Source organism: Salmo salar, chromosome 01 (genome assembly GCF_965601325.2).
Source record: "Salmo salar chromosome 01, fSalSal1, whole genome shotgun sequence".
Taxonomy (NCBI): Eukaryota; Metazoa; Chordata; class Actinopteri; order Salmoniformes; family Salmonidae; genus Salmo; species Salmo salar.
Genome location: NC_138291.1, coordinates 92505937 through 92519585, shown reverse-complemented (window position 1 = coordinate 92519585; position 13649 = coordinate 92505937). Strand labels below are relative to the sequence as shown.

The 13649-nt window shown below is 45.5% G+C and overlaps 1 protein-coding gene across 3 annotated transcripts; it reads left to right on the top strand.

Annotated features, from left to right (window-relative positions):
- The first annotated feature begins 1287 nt into the window (after positions 1-1287).
- On the top strand, positions 1288-13571 carry LOC106610356 (monocarboxylate transporter 7). 3 transcript variants are annotated; one of them, XM_014209684.3, is made up of 8 exons: positions 1288-1623; positions 10050-10304; positions 10557-10700; positions 10877-11005; positions 11229-12200; positions 12387-12544; positions 12859-13088; positions 13215-13571. In XM_014209684.3, exons 2-7 carry the CDS (start codon positions 10067-10069, stop codon positions 13057-13059), a joined length of 1842 nt encoding a protein of 613 aa, XP_014065159.1. In that variant the 5' UTR covers positions 1288-1623; positions 10050-10066; the 3' UTR covers positions 13060-13088; positions 13215-13571. The 3 variants fall into 3 exon arrangements, with proteins under 3 accessions (XP_014065159.1, XP_014065161.1, XP_014065150.1); XM_014209686.3 differs by having other exon boundaries at positions 1288-3179; XM_014209675.3 differs by lacking the exon at positions 1288-1623 and having other exon boundaries at positions 9262-10304.
- Positions 13572-13649: the final 78 nt, after the last annotated feature.

Below are 13649 nucleotides of genomic sequence, written 5' to 3'. Positions count from 1 at the left end.
ATGGCAGGCAGAGTCATGTATTAAGTGTAAAACTAATAATTACTCAATAATCCATGTATTCTGTGGATATTATAAAGTCCCAAAGTTATGAGCAGAGTGTCAGAAGTATTACAATGTAAAATGTACTTTATATCCTTCAGTCTGCATATTTCAAGACTAGTGCTGAGCAATTAGTGCTTTTTGAGTTCGGTTCGGTTTCGGTTCGATTATAAAAAAAAATATCATGTTTTCGGTTTTGATTATTTTTCTAAACATTAAATGTTATATGTGGGTTGAATGCTGTAACAACACAGAAAAAAACAATTAATAAAAGTCCCATTTTGGAAGTGACTGCTCGTTACTGTTTATCACTTATTAACCATCATTTATTTACATTACTTTAGGCCTACTTTCATAAAATGTAGGCCTAAACAGATGTCGGTCAATAAATTGTTTAAAAACTGAAAAATAACCAAAATATCGGTTAATGGCTCAGCAGTATAATCAAGATATGGCATATGAGGGTGCAATGACATACCATATGGGTTGGATGATACTTTCCTTGTCAATCATCATTAAAAAACACATACTTAAAAACTGGAAATCAACCAATCCTCCGCCATTAACGCATTTTTATTAACTAAAAATGTAAAGTGCGTGGGCTATGGAATGAAAGAAAATGGTGCAGTTTGAGGCCATGTGGCTTGAAGTGACGCAGGCACTGGAGATGTGGGTGTGTGCTAGCTAGTGGGTCTGGGCAGGTGTGATGTAGTTGATGTTTGTATAATGTTGTCATTTGTATGTGTATGTTTTGTGTTGTTTATAAAATACACAATAGAATCTTGAAACAAAAAATAAAAGATCCAATAAAGGTATTTGACATCTGGGCTGGAATTAAAGCCTCTCTGTAGCATTTATCCATGACAGTTATATCTTAATGTAAGCTAGGCTAGTTGGTTAGTGAACAGGCTACCAAGAGCTGTACCTCATTCCCATCAGGTTGCATGCCATTTTGCCATATAACCCACAGGTAACTATTAGTGCTGAGCGACTAACCGACATTTAGTTTTTTGGGGGCGGGGTTAACCGAGGTCGGTTCAGTTACCTGTACTTCAATTCCATTTAGTTCCGTTTTTGTGAGCCTAAAGCCCCCTTTCTCATGAGAGAAATCAAATTATTCACCAGAGAATGGGACGCTGGGCTGAAGAGAGGTTTAGTTTTCATTAAAGAAATATTCCGCATAGTTCAGCCCAGAAACGTTGTAATTAACTACAATGACCATGATCCATTGCGCCTTTTCCGGCTCGGACATAGATGGATACACTTACACTCTAACGCCTACTAAATTAGGTTAGATACAGACAGAACGCAGAGACGAACAGATAGCATTCGAGATGAATGTACACAACACAAGGAAGAAAGATATGGATATTGACAGATCGTGAAATTATGCCTTAAGTACTTTGAAGAACTAGTAAAATGATTTAATCAGACAGCTTCGCAGGCTAGCCTAGCTAAATAGATGACAGTACAGTATTGGGAGCAGAGAGAACGTTGTCTGGCCGTTTGGCAGCTACTTCCAGAGCAGCGATGAGATGATGACTTTTAAGGAATGAAAAATAATAGTCATCAAATAACAGCTAAGTAATATACACAACATAAATATTTTATTATTTCATAGTAATTTTCTATTGATGTCAACCCAATGTGGAACTGACAGAGACAATGTAATATTTTAAATGTTTTGGCAATTTAATGAATGTTAACTATTTTGGGCTTTGGAATTTCCATTAAAAAGCTCTAAAATTATATTTTTTATGCAATTAATGTTTAAAAAATAATTAAAATCGAAAATGGTGTTTATTTTTAATAATGAATAGTGAACCAAAACCAAACTTACCTCAGAGAGCACTAGTCACTCAGCACTAGTAAAGGGCATTCAGTAATTGAATTACCGCTTTACGTGCACGTTTACGCCAACAATGAGCGTTCACACATATGCTCACCGTTACCGAAGAGTGTTACGTGGCGAGGGAATTTTTTTTTGCTCTTCATTAAGTATTCACACACCTTGGCTTTTTCCACGTTTAAAATTGATTAAATTGAGATGTTTGTGTCACTGGCCTACAGACAATACCCTATAATGTGGAAGTGGAATACTTTTTTGTTCGATTTTTTGTATTTTTACAAATGAATTAAAATGAAAAGCTGAAATGTTTTGAGTCAGTAAGTATTCAACCCCTTTGTTATGGTAAGCCTAAATATGTTCAGGAGTACAAATTTGCTTAACAAGTCATATAATAAGTTGCATGGACTGAAATAATAGTTTAGCATAATTGTTATAATGACTAACTCCTCTCTGTACCCCACATACAATTACAGTGCATTTGGAAAGCATTCAGACCCCTTGACTTTTTCCACATTTTGTTACAGCTTTATTCTAAAATGTATTTAATCGTTTCCCCCCCATCAATCTACACACAATACCCCATAATGACAAAGCAAAAACAGTTTTTTAGACATTTTTGCAAACGTATAAATAATAATAAAAAGCTAAAATAATGTACTTTGCTCCATTAATCTTTCCCTCAATCCTGACTTTTCTCCCAGTCCCTGCTGCTGAAAAACATCCCCACAGCATGATGCTGCCACCACCATGCTTCACCGTAGGGATGGTGCCAGGTTTCCTCCAGATGTGACGCTGGACCAGAGAATCTTGTTTCTCATGATCAAAGTCCTTTAGGTGCCTCTTGGCAAACTCCAAGTGGGCTGTCATGTGCCTTTTACTGAGTGGCTTCCGTCTGGCCACTCTAACATAAAAGCAAGATTGGTGGAGTGCTACAGAGATGGTTGTCCTTCTGGAAGGTTCTCCCATCTCCACAGAGGAACTCTAGAGCTCTGTCAGAGTGACCATCGGGTTCTTGGTCACCTCCCTTACCAAGGCCCTTCTGCCCCTATTGCTCAGTTTGTCTGGGCGGCCAGCTCTAGGAAGAGTCTTGGTGGTCCCAAACTTCTTCCATTTAAGAATGATGGAGGTCACTGTGTTCTTGGAGAACTTCAATGCTGCATAAATGTTTTGGTACCCTTCCCCAGATCTGTGCCTTGACACAATCCTGTCTCTGAACTTTACAGACAATTCCTTCCACCTCATGGCTTGGTTTTTGCTCTGACATGCACTGTCAACTGTGGGACCTAGACAGGTATGTGCACCCCCCAATTATTACATATATAAAAAAAATGTAACCATTATTTAACTAGGCAAGTCAGTTAAGAACAAATTCTTATTTACAATGACGGCCTACCGGGGAACAGTGGGTTGTTCAGGGGCAGAACGACAGACTTTTACCTTGTCAGCTCGGGGATTCAATCCAGCAACCTTACGGTTACTGGCCCAATGCTCTAACCACAGCCGCCCCAAATTGTCCAATCATTTGAAGTTGTAGAAACATCCCAAGGATGATCAATGGAAACAGGATGTACCTGATCTCAATTTCGAGTCTCATAGCAAAGGTTCTGAATACCTGTTTTTGCTTTGTCATTATGGGTTATTGTGTGTAGATTTGAGGGAAAAAATGTATTTAATTAATTTTAGAATAAGGCTGTAACGTAACAAAAAGTGGAAAAAGTCAAAGGGTTGAATACTTTCCGAATGCACTGTATCTGTAAAGTCCCTCAGTCAAGCAGTGAATGTCAAACAGATTAAACCACAAAAACCAGGGAGGTTTTCCAGTGCCTCATAAAGAAGGGCACCTATTGGTAGATGGGTAAAAATAAAACGCAGACATTGAATATCCCTTTTAGCATGGTGAAGTTATTAATTACACTTTGGATGGTGTATCAATTAACCCAGTCACTACAAAGACAGAGGCGTCCTTCCTAACTCAATTTCCGCAGAGAAAGGAAACCAATGGTGAGGCCAATGGTGAATTTAAAACAGTTACAGAGTTTAATGGCTGTGATAGGAGAAAACTGAGGATGGTTCAACAACATTGTAGTTACTCCACAACACTAACTTCATTGACAAAGTGAAAGAAAGTAAGCCTGTACAAAATACAAATATTCCAAAACATACATACTGTTTGCAACAAGGCACTAAAGTAATACTGCAAAACAATGTGGCAAATAAATTCGCTTTTGTCCTGAATATAAAGTGTTATGAAAATCCAATAAAACCATTACTGAGTACCACTCTCCATATTTTCAAGCATAGTGGTGGCTGCATCATGTTATGGGTATTCTTGTAATCGTTAAGGACTTGGGAGTTTTTCAGGATAAAAAAGAAATGGAGCTAAGCACAGGCAAAATCCTAGAGTAAAACATGGTTCAGTCTGCTTCCCACCAGACACTAGGAGATTAATTCACCTTTCAGCAGGACAATAACCTAAAACACAAGGCCAAATCTACACTGGAATTGCTTGCCAAGATGACAGTGAATGTTCCTGAGTGGCCAAGTTACAGTTTTGACTTACATTTACTTGAAAATCTATGGAAAGACCTGAAAATGGTTGTCTAGCAATGATCAACAACCAATTTGACAGAGCTTGAAGAATTTAGAAAATGATCATGGGCAAGTGTTGCACAATCCAGGTGTGGAAAGCTCTTGAGACTTACCCAGAAAGATTCACAGCTGATATTGCTACCAGAGGTGTTTCTACAAAGTGACTCAGGGGTGTGAATACTTATGTAAATTAGATATTTCTGTATTTCATTTTCAATAAATTTGCTACAATTTCAAAAAAAAATATTTTCACTGTCATTATGTGGTATTGTGTGTAGATAGGTGAGATTATTATTTTTTGAATCAATTTTGAATTCAGGTTGTAACACAACAAAATTATGAATAAATCAAGGGGTATGAATACTTTCTGAAGGCACTGTATATGTCCAAATTGTACAATATATTAACCTTATATCATAGCCTACTAATAACATTTGCATTATTAACTATGCATTTATTCTCTTTCCAATCCAAGGAGGGAAATGTGGTGTAGATATTGGGTGGGGGGACAATTTTCAGACGGGGGACATTACTTATTATGCCTCTCTTGAGTGGTATATGGAGGGATATTTTTAAAGGACAGTATAAGTGGAAAGATAAGTCATCACCTTCATTAATGAAATAATTTCCAGACAAATATTAAGAAGACAAGATGAATACTGAGTTGTATTATAATGATGCAGACATGCATATTTATGTATAGTAAGAAGACTGAGTTTTATTATAATGATGATCATAAATATTTACATATAAAAAAGTTTCTGCAATACTACAGTTTGACATGGCTTTATGGTCTCTCTTGAGGGATATTTTTGAAAACACTAAGTGGAAGGATAAGTCACCGTCAGCAATGAAATTATTTCAAGGCAAATATTAAGAAGACACAAAAGAGGAAGACTGAGTATAATGATGCACATTCATATTTACATAGGATATCATCTACTAAGTTGATCATACATTTACTATTACGTTTTGTAGTTTTCCTAGTTTAAAGGTGGAAGACACACTTGGGGGACTGAGCTAAAAGATACCTTACAGTATATTTAGAGTCCTGATATTCAGTCTAACAAACAGCTGTCAGGGGAGTCTATATTGAAACTGTAAATTAGGAGGTTGCTGATAGAGACTGGACTTTTCTAGGAGTCAGACAGTAGCTGGACTCTGAAGATGGCTGACAGTAGCTGGACTGGACTAAACTTGGAAGGCAGGCAGTGACTGGGCTCTGAAGGTGGCTGACAGAGACTGGACTTTACCTTTTTCGGATGTGGACAGTGGCTGGGCTCTGAAGGTGGCTGACAGAGACTGGACTTTTCTAGGAGGCAGACAGTAGCTGGGCTCTGAAGGTGATTGGCAGAGCCTGGACTGGAATTTGAAAGTCTGGGCTAAACTTGGAAGAAGGCAGACATTGGCTGGGCTCTGAAGGTGGCTGACAGAACGGGCTTGACCTGTCTAGGAGGCAGACGGCTACTAAAACAAACAATTGGAAAACAAGACTGTCTTATGTTGTAGCAACTAAACTGTCCCTTAGTGGTACAGCGTGCTCACTCCCTGGATGTTGTGTGCTCAAGGTTGTATTTGTTCTCAGTAGTTTTTTTAATTAGTATATATTTTTTGCCCCAATTTTGTGTTATCCAATTGCGATACAATTACGTTCTTGTCTCATCGCTGCAACTCCCCAATGGGCTTGAGAGGCAAAGGTCGAGTCATGTGTCCTCCGAAACATGACCTGCCAAACTGCTTCTTAACACCCACCCACTTAACCTGGAAGCCAGCTGAACCAATGTGTCGGGGGAAACACTGTTCAACTGACGACCGAAGTCAGCATGCAGGTGCCCGGCCCACCACAAGGAGTCACTAGATCGTGATTAGCCAAGTAAATTCCGCTACCTCGGTTGGGTCTGAGGTGCAGGAAGTGGAGAGCAAATGTCTTATCTGCCTGCGTGTGGGGTATGTGGTGGCTGCCTGGGCGTGGGGTATGTGGTGGCTGCCTGGGCGTGGGGTATGCGGTGGCTGTCTGGGGTTGGGTATGAGGTGGCTGCCTGGGCGTGGGGTATGCGGTGGCTGCCTGGGCGTGGGGTATGAGGTGGCTGCCTGGGCGTGGGTTATGCGGTGGCTGCCTGGGCGTGGGGTATGAGGTGGCTGCCTGGGCGTGGGGTATGAGGTGGCTGCCTGGGCGTGGGGTATGCGGTGGCTGCCTGGGCGTGGGTTATGCGGTGGCTGCCTGGGCGTGGGTTATGCGGTGGCTGCCTGGGCGTGGGGTATGCGGTGGCTGCCTGGGCGTGGGGTATGCGGTGGCTGCCTGGGCGTGGGGTATGAGGTGGCTGCCTGGGCGTGGGGTATGAGGTGGCTGCCTGGGCGTGGGGTATGCGGTGGCTGCCTGGGCGTAGGGTATGAGGTGGCTGCCTGGGCGTGGGTTATGCGGTGGCTGCCTGGGCGTGGGGTATGAGGTGGCTGCCTGGGCGTGGGGTATGAGGTGGCTGCCTGGGCGTGGGGTATGCGGTGGCTGCCTGGGCGTGGGGTATGCGGTGGCTGCCTGGGCGTGGGTTATGTGGTGGCTGCCTGGGCGTGGGGTATGAGGTGGCTGCCTGGGCGTGGGGTATGAGGTGGCTGCCTGGTCGTGGGGTATGCGGTGGCTGCCTGGGCGTGGGGTATGCGGTGGCTGCCTGGGCGTGGGGTATGAGGTGGCTGCCTGGGCGTGGGGTATGCGGTGGCTGCCTGGGCGTGGGGTATGAGGTGGCTGCCTGGGAGTGGGGTATGCGGTGGCTGCCTGGGCGTGGGGTATGCGGTGGCTGCCTGGGCGTGGGGTATGAGGTGGCTGCCTGGGCGTGGGGTATGCGGTGGCTGCCTGGGCGTGGGGTATGAGGTGGCTGCCTGGGCGTGGGGTATGCGGTGGCTGCCTGGGCGTGGGGTATGCGGTGGCTGCCCACATCCAACCCGGCTCCTGTGCGATCTGTCGCCAGTTACGGGAGGCTACTTGAAGAGAGCGGTTCGGTGGGTACTCCCTGCTGCTTCTGTCTGCCTCGGTCAAGCACCGCTTGCCTCTCTTCCCAGACTTGTTGATGAAGGTCCGGTCCCACTGCTGTGATCCGGTCCTACGTGGACTTTCGAGACCGGGCTAGCTAAACGAGCGCTGCATAGCATGCTAGCCAGTTTAGCTAACTCGCAGAGGTGAGCTAGCTATTCTTGCCTCCTCATTCTAGACTTACGTGCCCTCAGCTAGCACGTCAGAGTCTACAAACTCAGAATGCTCACGAGCTGCCGGCTACTATAGCGATTGGCTGGTGGCGGCAGACTCGAGTGGCCAAGCAGTGTTACACACATCCATGCTACTTTCAGACACATCTGTAGTGGTGTGGAAATGATCCAACCATTACGTAGAAATTTAATAATGAACTACATTTATCAATCTGATTCCAATATTATGTGAATAAATGCAACAGGCCGTGTACGTCTCTGGAGGATCGAGTCGAGGTAGCAAGCCTTGCATCACCTCTCAGTATGACTATAATGAACATGTGTCTAACTTCCACCGTTATGCAATTATTAAGAGAGTAGATACAAATAGCTAATCCTGGCAACCAATGTTCTAGCATTAACTTATTGAGGCAAGCGTATCAGCGATTTCAAGGTGGAACCCAAGCATGTGCTATTCATAGTGTATATAACAACTACCAACAGACCTACTAAATTATAAACGTATAGTCAAATAGTTATTCTGTAAAATGAGGAATGCATTTATTCAATTCAACTAATAACATTTATTAGGGATAATTATGAAAACACAGAGAGATGAAAGATCAATGACTTTATCATTTAAAAAAAATTATTGGTGAAATACTTGGGTAAGCCTGGCTTCTGTTGGCATCCATGAATACATATTCACACATCATTGAGAGATTCTGCAGTGCAGAATATCCTAGTTATCACTGTGAAATAATCTGCTTTAACTAGATTTTTTCATTGGGCCAGCTTAATACAATGCAATGAATGGTCATGGGTCACTAAGACAAACTTTCATTTCTTTACAACAAGAAATTACACATCATTAATCTACCTTAACCTGATCCTACTTTCTGATTCGGAACTTTGTGTTTGCGACGTTCTTGTTGCTCACTTGAGTCAAGCTGCGAAAAGAGGTAGAAGGCATTTTTGCAAAAGCTATTCTTTCAAGGAGGGGAGAGGGAGGGGCACACGAGAGGGGCGCATTCCATTCCAGAAGATACATGTGTTTTCTGAAATGGAATGAGGCCGGCCTTACTGCGGAGCAGGTGCTGGCATGGCTAAGGTTGCTGAGCAGCATACTGAAATTAGTGGGAGAAGGGCGTATAGACAGTGGGAGAGGGGCACATAGACAGTGGGAGAGGGGCGTATAGACAGTGGGAAAGGGGCGTATAGACAGTGGGAGAGGGGCGTATAGACAGTGGGAAAGGGGCGTATAGACAGTGGGAGAGGGGCGTATAGACAGTGGGAAAGGGGCGTATAGACAGTGGGAAAGGGGCGTATAGACAGTGGGAAAGGGGCGTATAGACAGTGGGAAAGGGGCGTATAGACAGTGGGAAAGGGGCGTATAGACAGTGGGAAAGCGGGGAGGGGGCGTATAGACAGTGGGAAAGGGGCGAGCAGTGGGAGAGGGGCGAGCGTGGGGGGCGAGACGGGGGGGGCGTATAGACAGTGGGAGAGGGGCGTATAGACAGTGGGAGAGGGGCGTATAGACAGTGGGAAAGGGGCGTATAGACAGTGGGAAAGGGGCGTATAGACAGTGGGAAGGGGCGAGCGGGGGGGCGTATAGACAGTGGGAAAGGGGCACATAGACAGTGGGAGAGGGGCGTATAGACAGTGGGAAAGGGGCGTATAGACAGTGGGAGAGGGGCGTATAGACAGTGGGAAAGGGGCGTATAGACAGTGGGAAAGGGGCGTATAGACAGTGGGAAAGGGGCGTATAGACAGTGGGAAAGGGGCGTATAGACAGTGGGAGAGGGGCGTATAGACAGCGGGAGAGGGGCGTATAGACAGCGGGAGAGGGGCGTATAGACAGCGGGAGAGGGGCGTATAGACAGCGGGAGAGGGGCGTATAGACAGCGGGAGAGGGGCGTATAGACAGCGGGAGAGGGGCGTATAGACAGCGGGAGAGGGGCGTATAGACAGCGGGAGAGGGGCGTATAGACAGCGGGAGAGGGGCGTAGAGACAGCGGGTGAAGGGCGTAGAGACAGCGGGTGAAGGGCGTAGAGACAGCGGGTGAAGGGCGTATAGACAGCGGGAGAGGGGCGTATAGACAGCGGGTGAAGGGCGTAGAGACAGCGGGTGAAGGGCGTAGAGACAGCGGGTGAAGGGCGTAGAGACAGCGGGTGAAGGGACAGTGCGGCTGTCAACAGTGCAGCTGAGCGGAGGAGGTGCAGGGCATCCACTTGATTTTTATTGATTTTAAATCAATTATTGGGGGGGATGAATCGACCTGTTCTGAATGTTGGGAGGGACATATCTCCCCTGTCAATTACAAGCATCATTTACTTTACTTTTCTATGAACTTTGATACCTTTTCAAAAAGTGGTTTATTGCCCACCTTCCCTACAGAATCCCATGCTCCATCCATGACAGTGTGGGGGTCCAGAGTGAAGCGCTGCATTGGGCCTAACGTCTACACGGCTCCCCCAGATGGTGGCTGGGGCTGGGTGGTGGCGGTCTCCTTCTTCCTGGTGGAAGTGTTCACCTACGGAGTCATCAAGAGCCTGGGCATCTTCCTCCAGGACCTAATGGGGGAGTTTGGGGAGAGCAACAGCCGAGTCTCTTGGATCATCTCCATCTGTGTCTTCGTCATGGCCTTCACTGGTGAGACTAGGGGTAGCATCAGGGTCTCGGGCTGGGGTGTTTTTGGAGAGCTGCAGGGTGTTCAGGCTTTTGTTACTGGCCCAGCACTGATTGAAATAATCAGATTTGTGCTAAGCTGATGCTGGGCTAGAACGACAGGCTCAGGAGCTCAAAATAAATGCTTTTTAAGGTGACAACACTGTGATAACACTCTCAGCTACAAAAGGTCAGATGCTCTATAGGTGCTAACCAGAGATACCTGTCCCCTTTCAGCTCCTCTCGCTTCTGTGATGACCAACCGGTTTGGCTTCCAGACAGTTGTTATGATTGGTGGACTCCTCGTCTCCATAGGAACCATTGCCAGTGGCTTCACTAAATCCATCAACGAGATGTACATCACCATCGGACTCGTTGCAGGTATTAGAAACAAACACACACACACACACACACACACACACACACACACACACACACACACACACACACACACACACACACACACACACACACACACACACAATTGACCATCACAACTGTCACAGTGCTACCAGTGTTTCACCAGTGTGTGTGCGTGTGTCCTCTTCCTTCTACAGGTCTGGGGTACTCTCTGACCTTCCTGCCCACCATTACTCTCCTGTCGCAGTACTTCTCCCACCGACGCTCCCTGGTCACAGCTGTCGCCTCCACAGGAGAGTCCTTCTCTGTGTTCGCCCTCGCCCCAGGTAAAAGGTCACAAGGGGACTTGAACACTCTGCTTACTAGCTAGCAAAGTTTATCTTAAAAAACAGCTAATGTTTCAGTTTACCAACCTTCCCTTTCTCTTAATCTTACTTTTCTCAATTGCTTTTTCATTTCACATTAACCCGCATTTAGTTTTAGGTTGGATTGCAAACCCTGACCACTATTTGAAAAACTCTCCTCTCTGTTCTCCCCTCTGCTCCTCAGCCTTCTCTGCTCTGAGGGACTGTATCGGCTGGCGTTACACCCTGGTGGTGATCGGAGCTCTACAGGGCATCATCATCATATGTGGAGTTCTGCTAAGACCCATCATCATCAGACCTGGACCAGCCACGGAGACAGAAACTGATGGACTGGCTGACGAAGAGCTGAAGGCTCTGAACACACAGGAGGAGTACTACAGTAAGGAGAGGTTGTACACTAAGGGCAGTACATATGCTATGGATGGGTCTTACACACTGCAGAGGGATAGCAAGCTGGCTCATCGTTACTCCCTGAGCTCTGGAGAGTCTGAAAACTCTGAAGTTCAGTCCCTCCATCACCAGGTCCTGGAGGACGGCAGTAAGGCAGGGGAGGAGATAGAGGAGGAGGAGGCGTCTTCACAGAGGTGCTTAGGAAGCAAGGAGCAGGAGATGGAGAAGGACGAGGAGATGGAGGAGAAGGATGAGGAGCAGACACAAACACTATCCCCCCAGAAACTCCTTGACTTTTCCATGTTAAGAGAAGGCAGCTTCATCTGCTACTCTCTCTTCGGCCTTTTTGCCACATTGGGTTTCTTCGCCCCTCAGCTCTACATCATCGAGCTGAGTGTGAACCGTGGTGTGAAGCGTGACCGCGCCGCCCACATGCTCTCCGCCATGGCCTTTGCCGAGATCTTCGGCCGCCTCTCCATTGGTTGGGTGCTAGGCAGGAAGCTGTTCAGAGGCAGGAAGCCCCTGGTGCTGCTGGGATGTGTAGTTCTGCTGTGCCCGGTGCTGGTGGCCTTTACCCTGGTGTGGGAGTTCTGGGGCCTGGCCGTGTGTTGTGGGTTCTATGGGTTTTTTATAGGCACCGTGTCATCGACACATATACCCATGCTGGCAGAGGAGGATGTGGTGGGCATAGAAAGGATGTCGTCAGCTGCTGGGGTCTATGTGTTTATACAGAGCTTCGCTGGGCTGGCGGGACCACCTCTGGGAGGTAAGAGATGCATTCAGCTCTCTTTTTCACAGCCCTCTGTCATGTCACATCTCTTTTGCTCTCTCTGATATGTAGCACCAGTTTTATTTTCATTGTCATCAAAGGAAAATAACACAAACTTGCTTAATTTGTGCATCCTTTTAATGAATGAGTTTAACTTATGCAATTTATATTGTGTTCTCTCAGGTGTTCTTGTGGACCTGACTCAGAACTACGGCTCAGCGTTCTACTCCTGTGCGGTGGGTATGGGTCTAGGGGCTGTGTTCCTGGGTCTGGTACGACCAGCTAAGAGAGGCCTGCTCTGCTGCAGCACAACCAGGCCTCAGAGCATTTCGTATTATTCTGTATGTAAATCCGAGACACTACATTTACTATGATATGTTACATTTCGTACGGTATGTATTCATTTTTGGATGTCCATCATCCATATCGTATGATATGGTACAAATTACAATTCATATTTTATGTTATGAATTTGCAAAACGTATGATATGTTCTAGCTAGGTGGCCAGATTGCTAACATTAGCTAGCTCGCTAACGTTAGCTAGGCTAGGAGTTAAGGTTAAGTTTTAGGAGTTAGGCTAAATGGTTAGGGTTAGCTAAAATGGTTAAGGTTAGGTGAAGGGTTAGCTAAAAGGGTTAGGGTTTTTACTTACAGAATAATACGAAGTGCTCTGAGACCAGGTTGTGCAGCAGGAGGGGGGATCAGAACCTCCCAGAACCCATGCAGGTGGGGCCGGGAAACCCTGTACCTCAGCGAGAGGGGAAGGAGGCCCAGGACAGAGACAGACCTCAAGACTTCCTAGAAGTTGACCTTGATTTGGACCAGAAAACGTTACTGAAAAAGGCCAACAGATGACAATCTCTACTTGAAAAGACATCACAAAGGTCAGAAGGAAACCCCATAAGAGTCTGAACTGAAGTCTCAGTTAAACTAGTGCTGATTGAGATAAATCAGACAAATGTGTGAATAAAGATCTAGACTGCCACGGACTATCTATCCTGTGATTTCAGATCTGGTTTCGGGAGTCTGGAGAGTGGCTCACACTGAACAAAGGAAATCCCAATCACGGCCGGTTGTGATACAGCCTGGAATCGAACCAGGGTGTTTGTAGCGACGCCTCAAGCACTGAGATGCAGTGCCTTAGACCGCTGCGCCACTCGGGAGCCCATGAACATGAACACACTGTTTTGGCTCATGGTATTGTAAGAGAGGATACAAACAATATGTAGATGCATGAAGTCAGCTGTGAAGAAACAATAACACCATGACATCATGTTGTATTCAATTACTTTTTAAACTTCACTTTACATTTTTTAGACAAAGCAATCACTTGGTACTAATAAAAAATAAATATCCCAATAATGTGTAAAGTCATTGAAGTGCTTTGAATAGAAATGTACATTCTAGGATCTTCCTCTCATCCTAGTGTATATTCATAAATCATA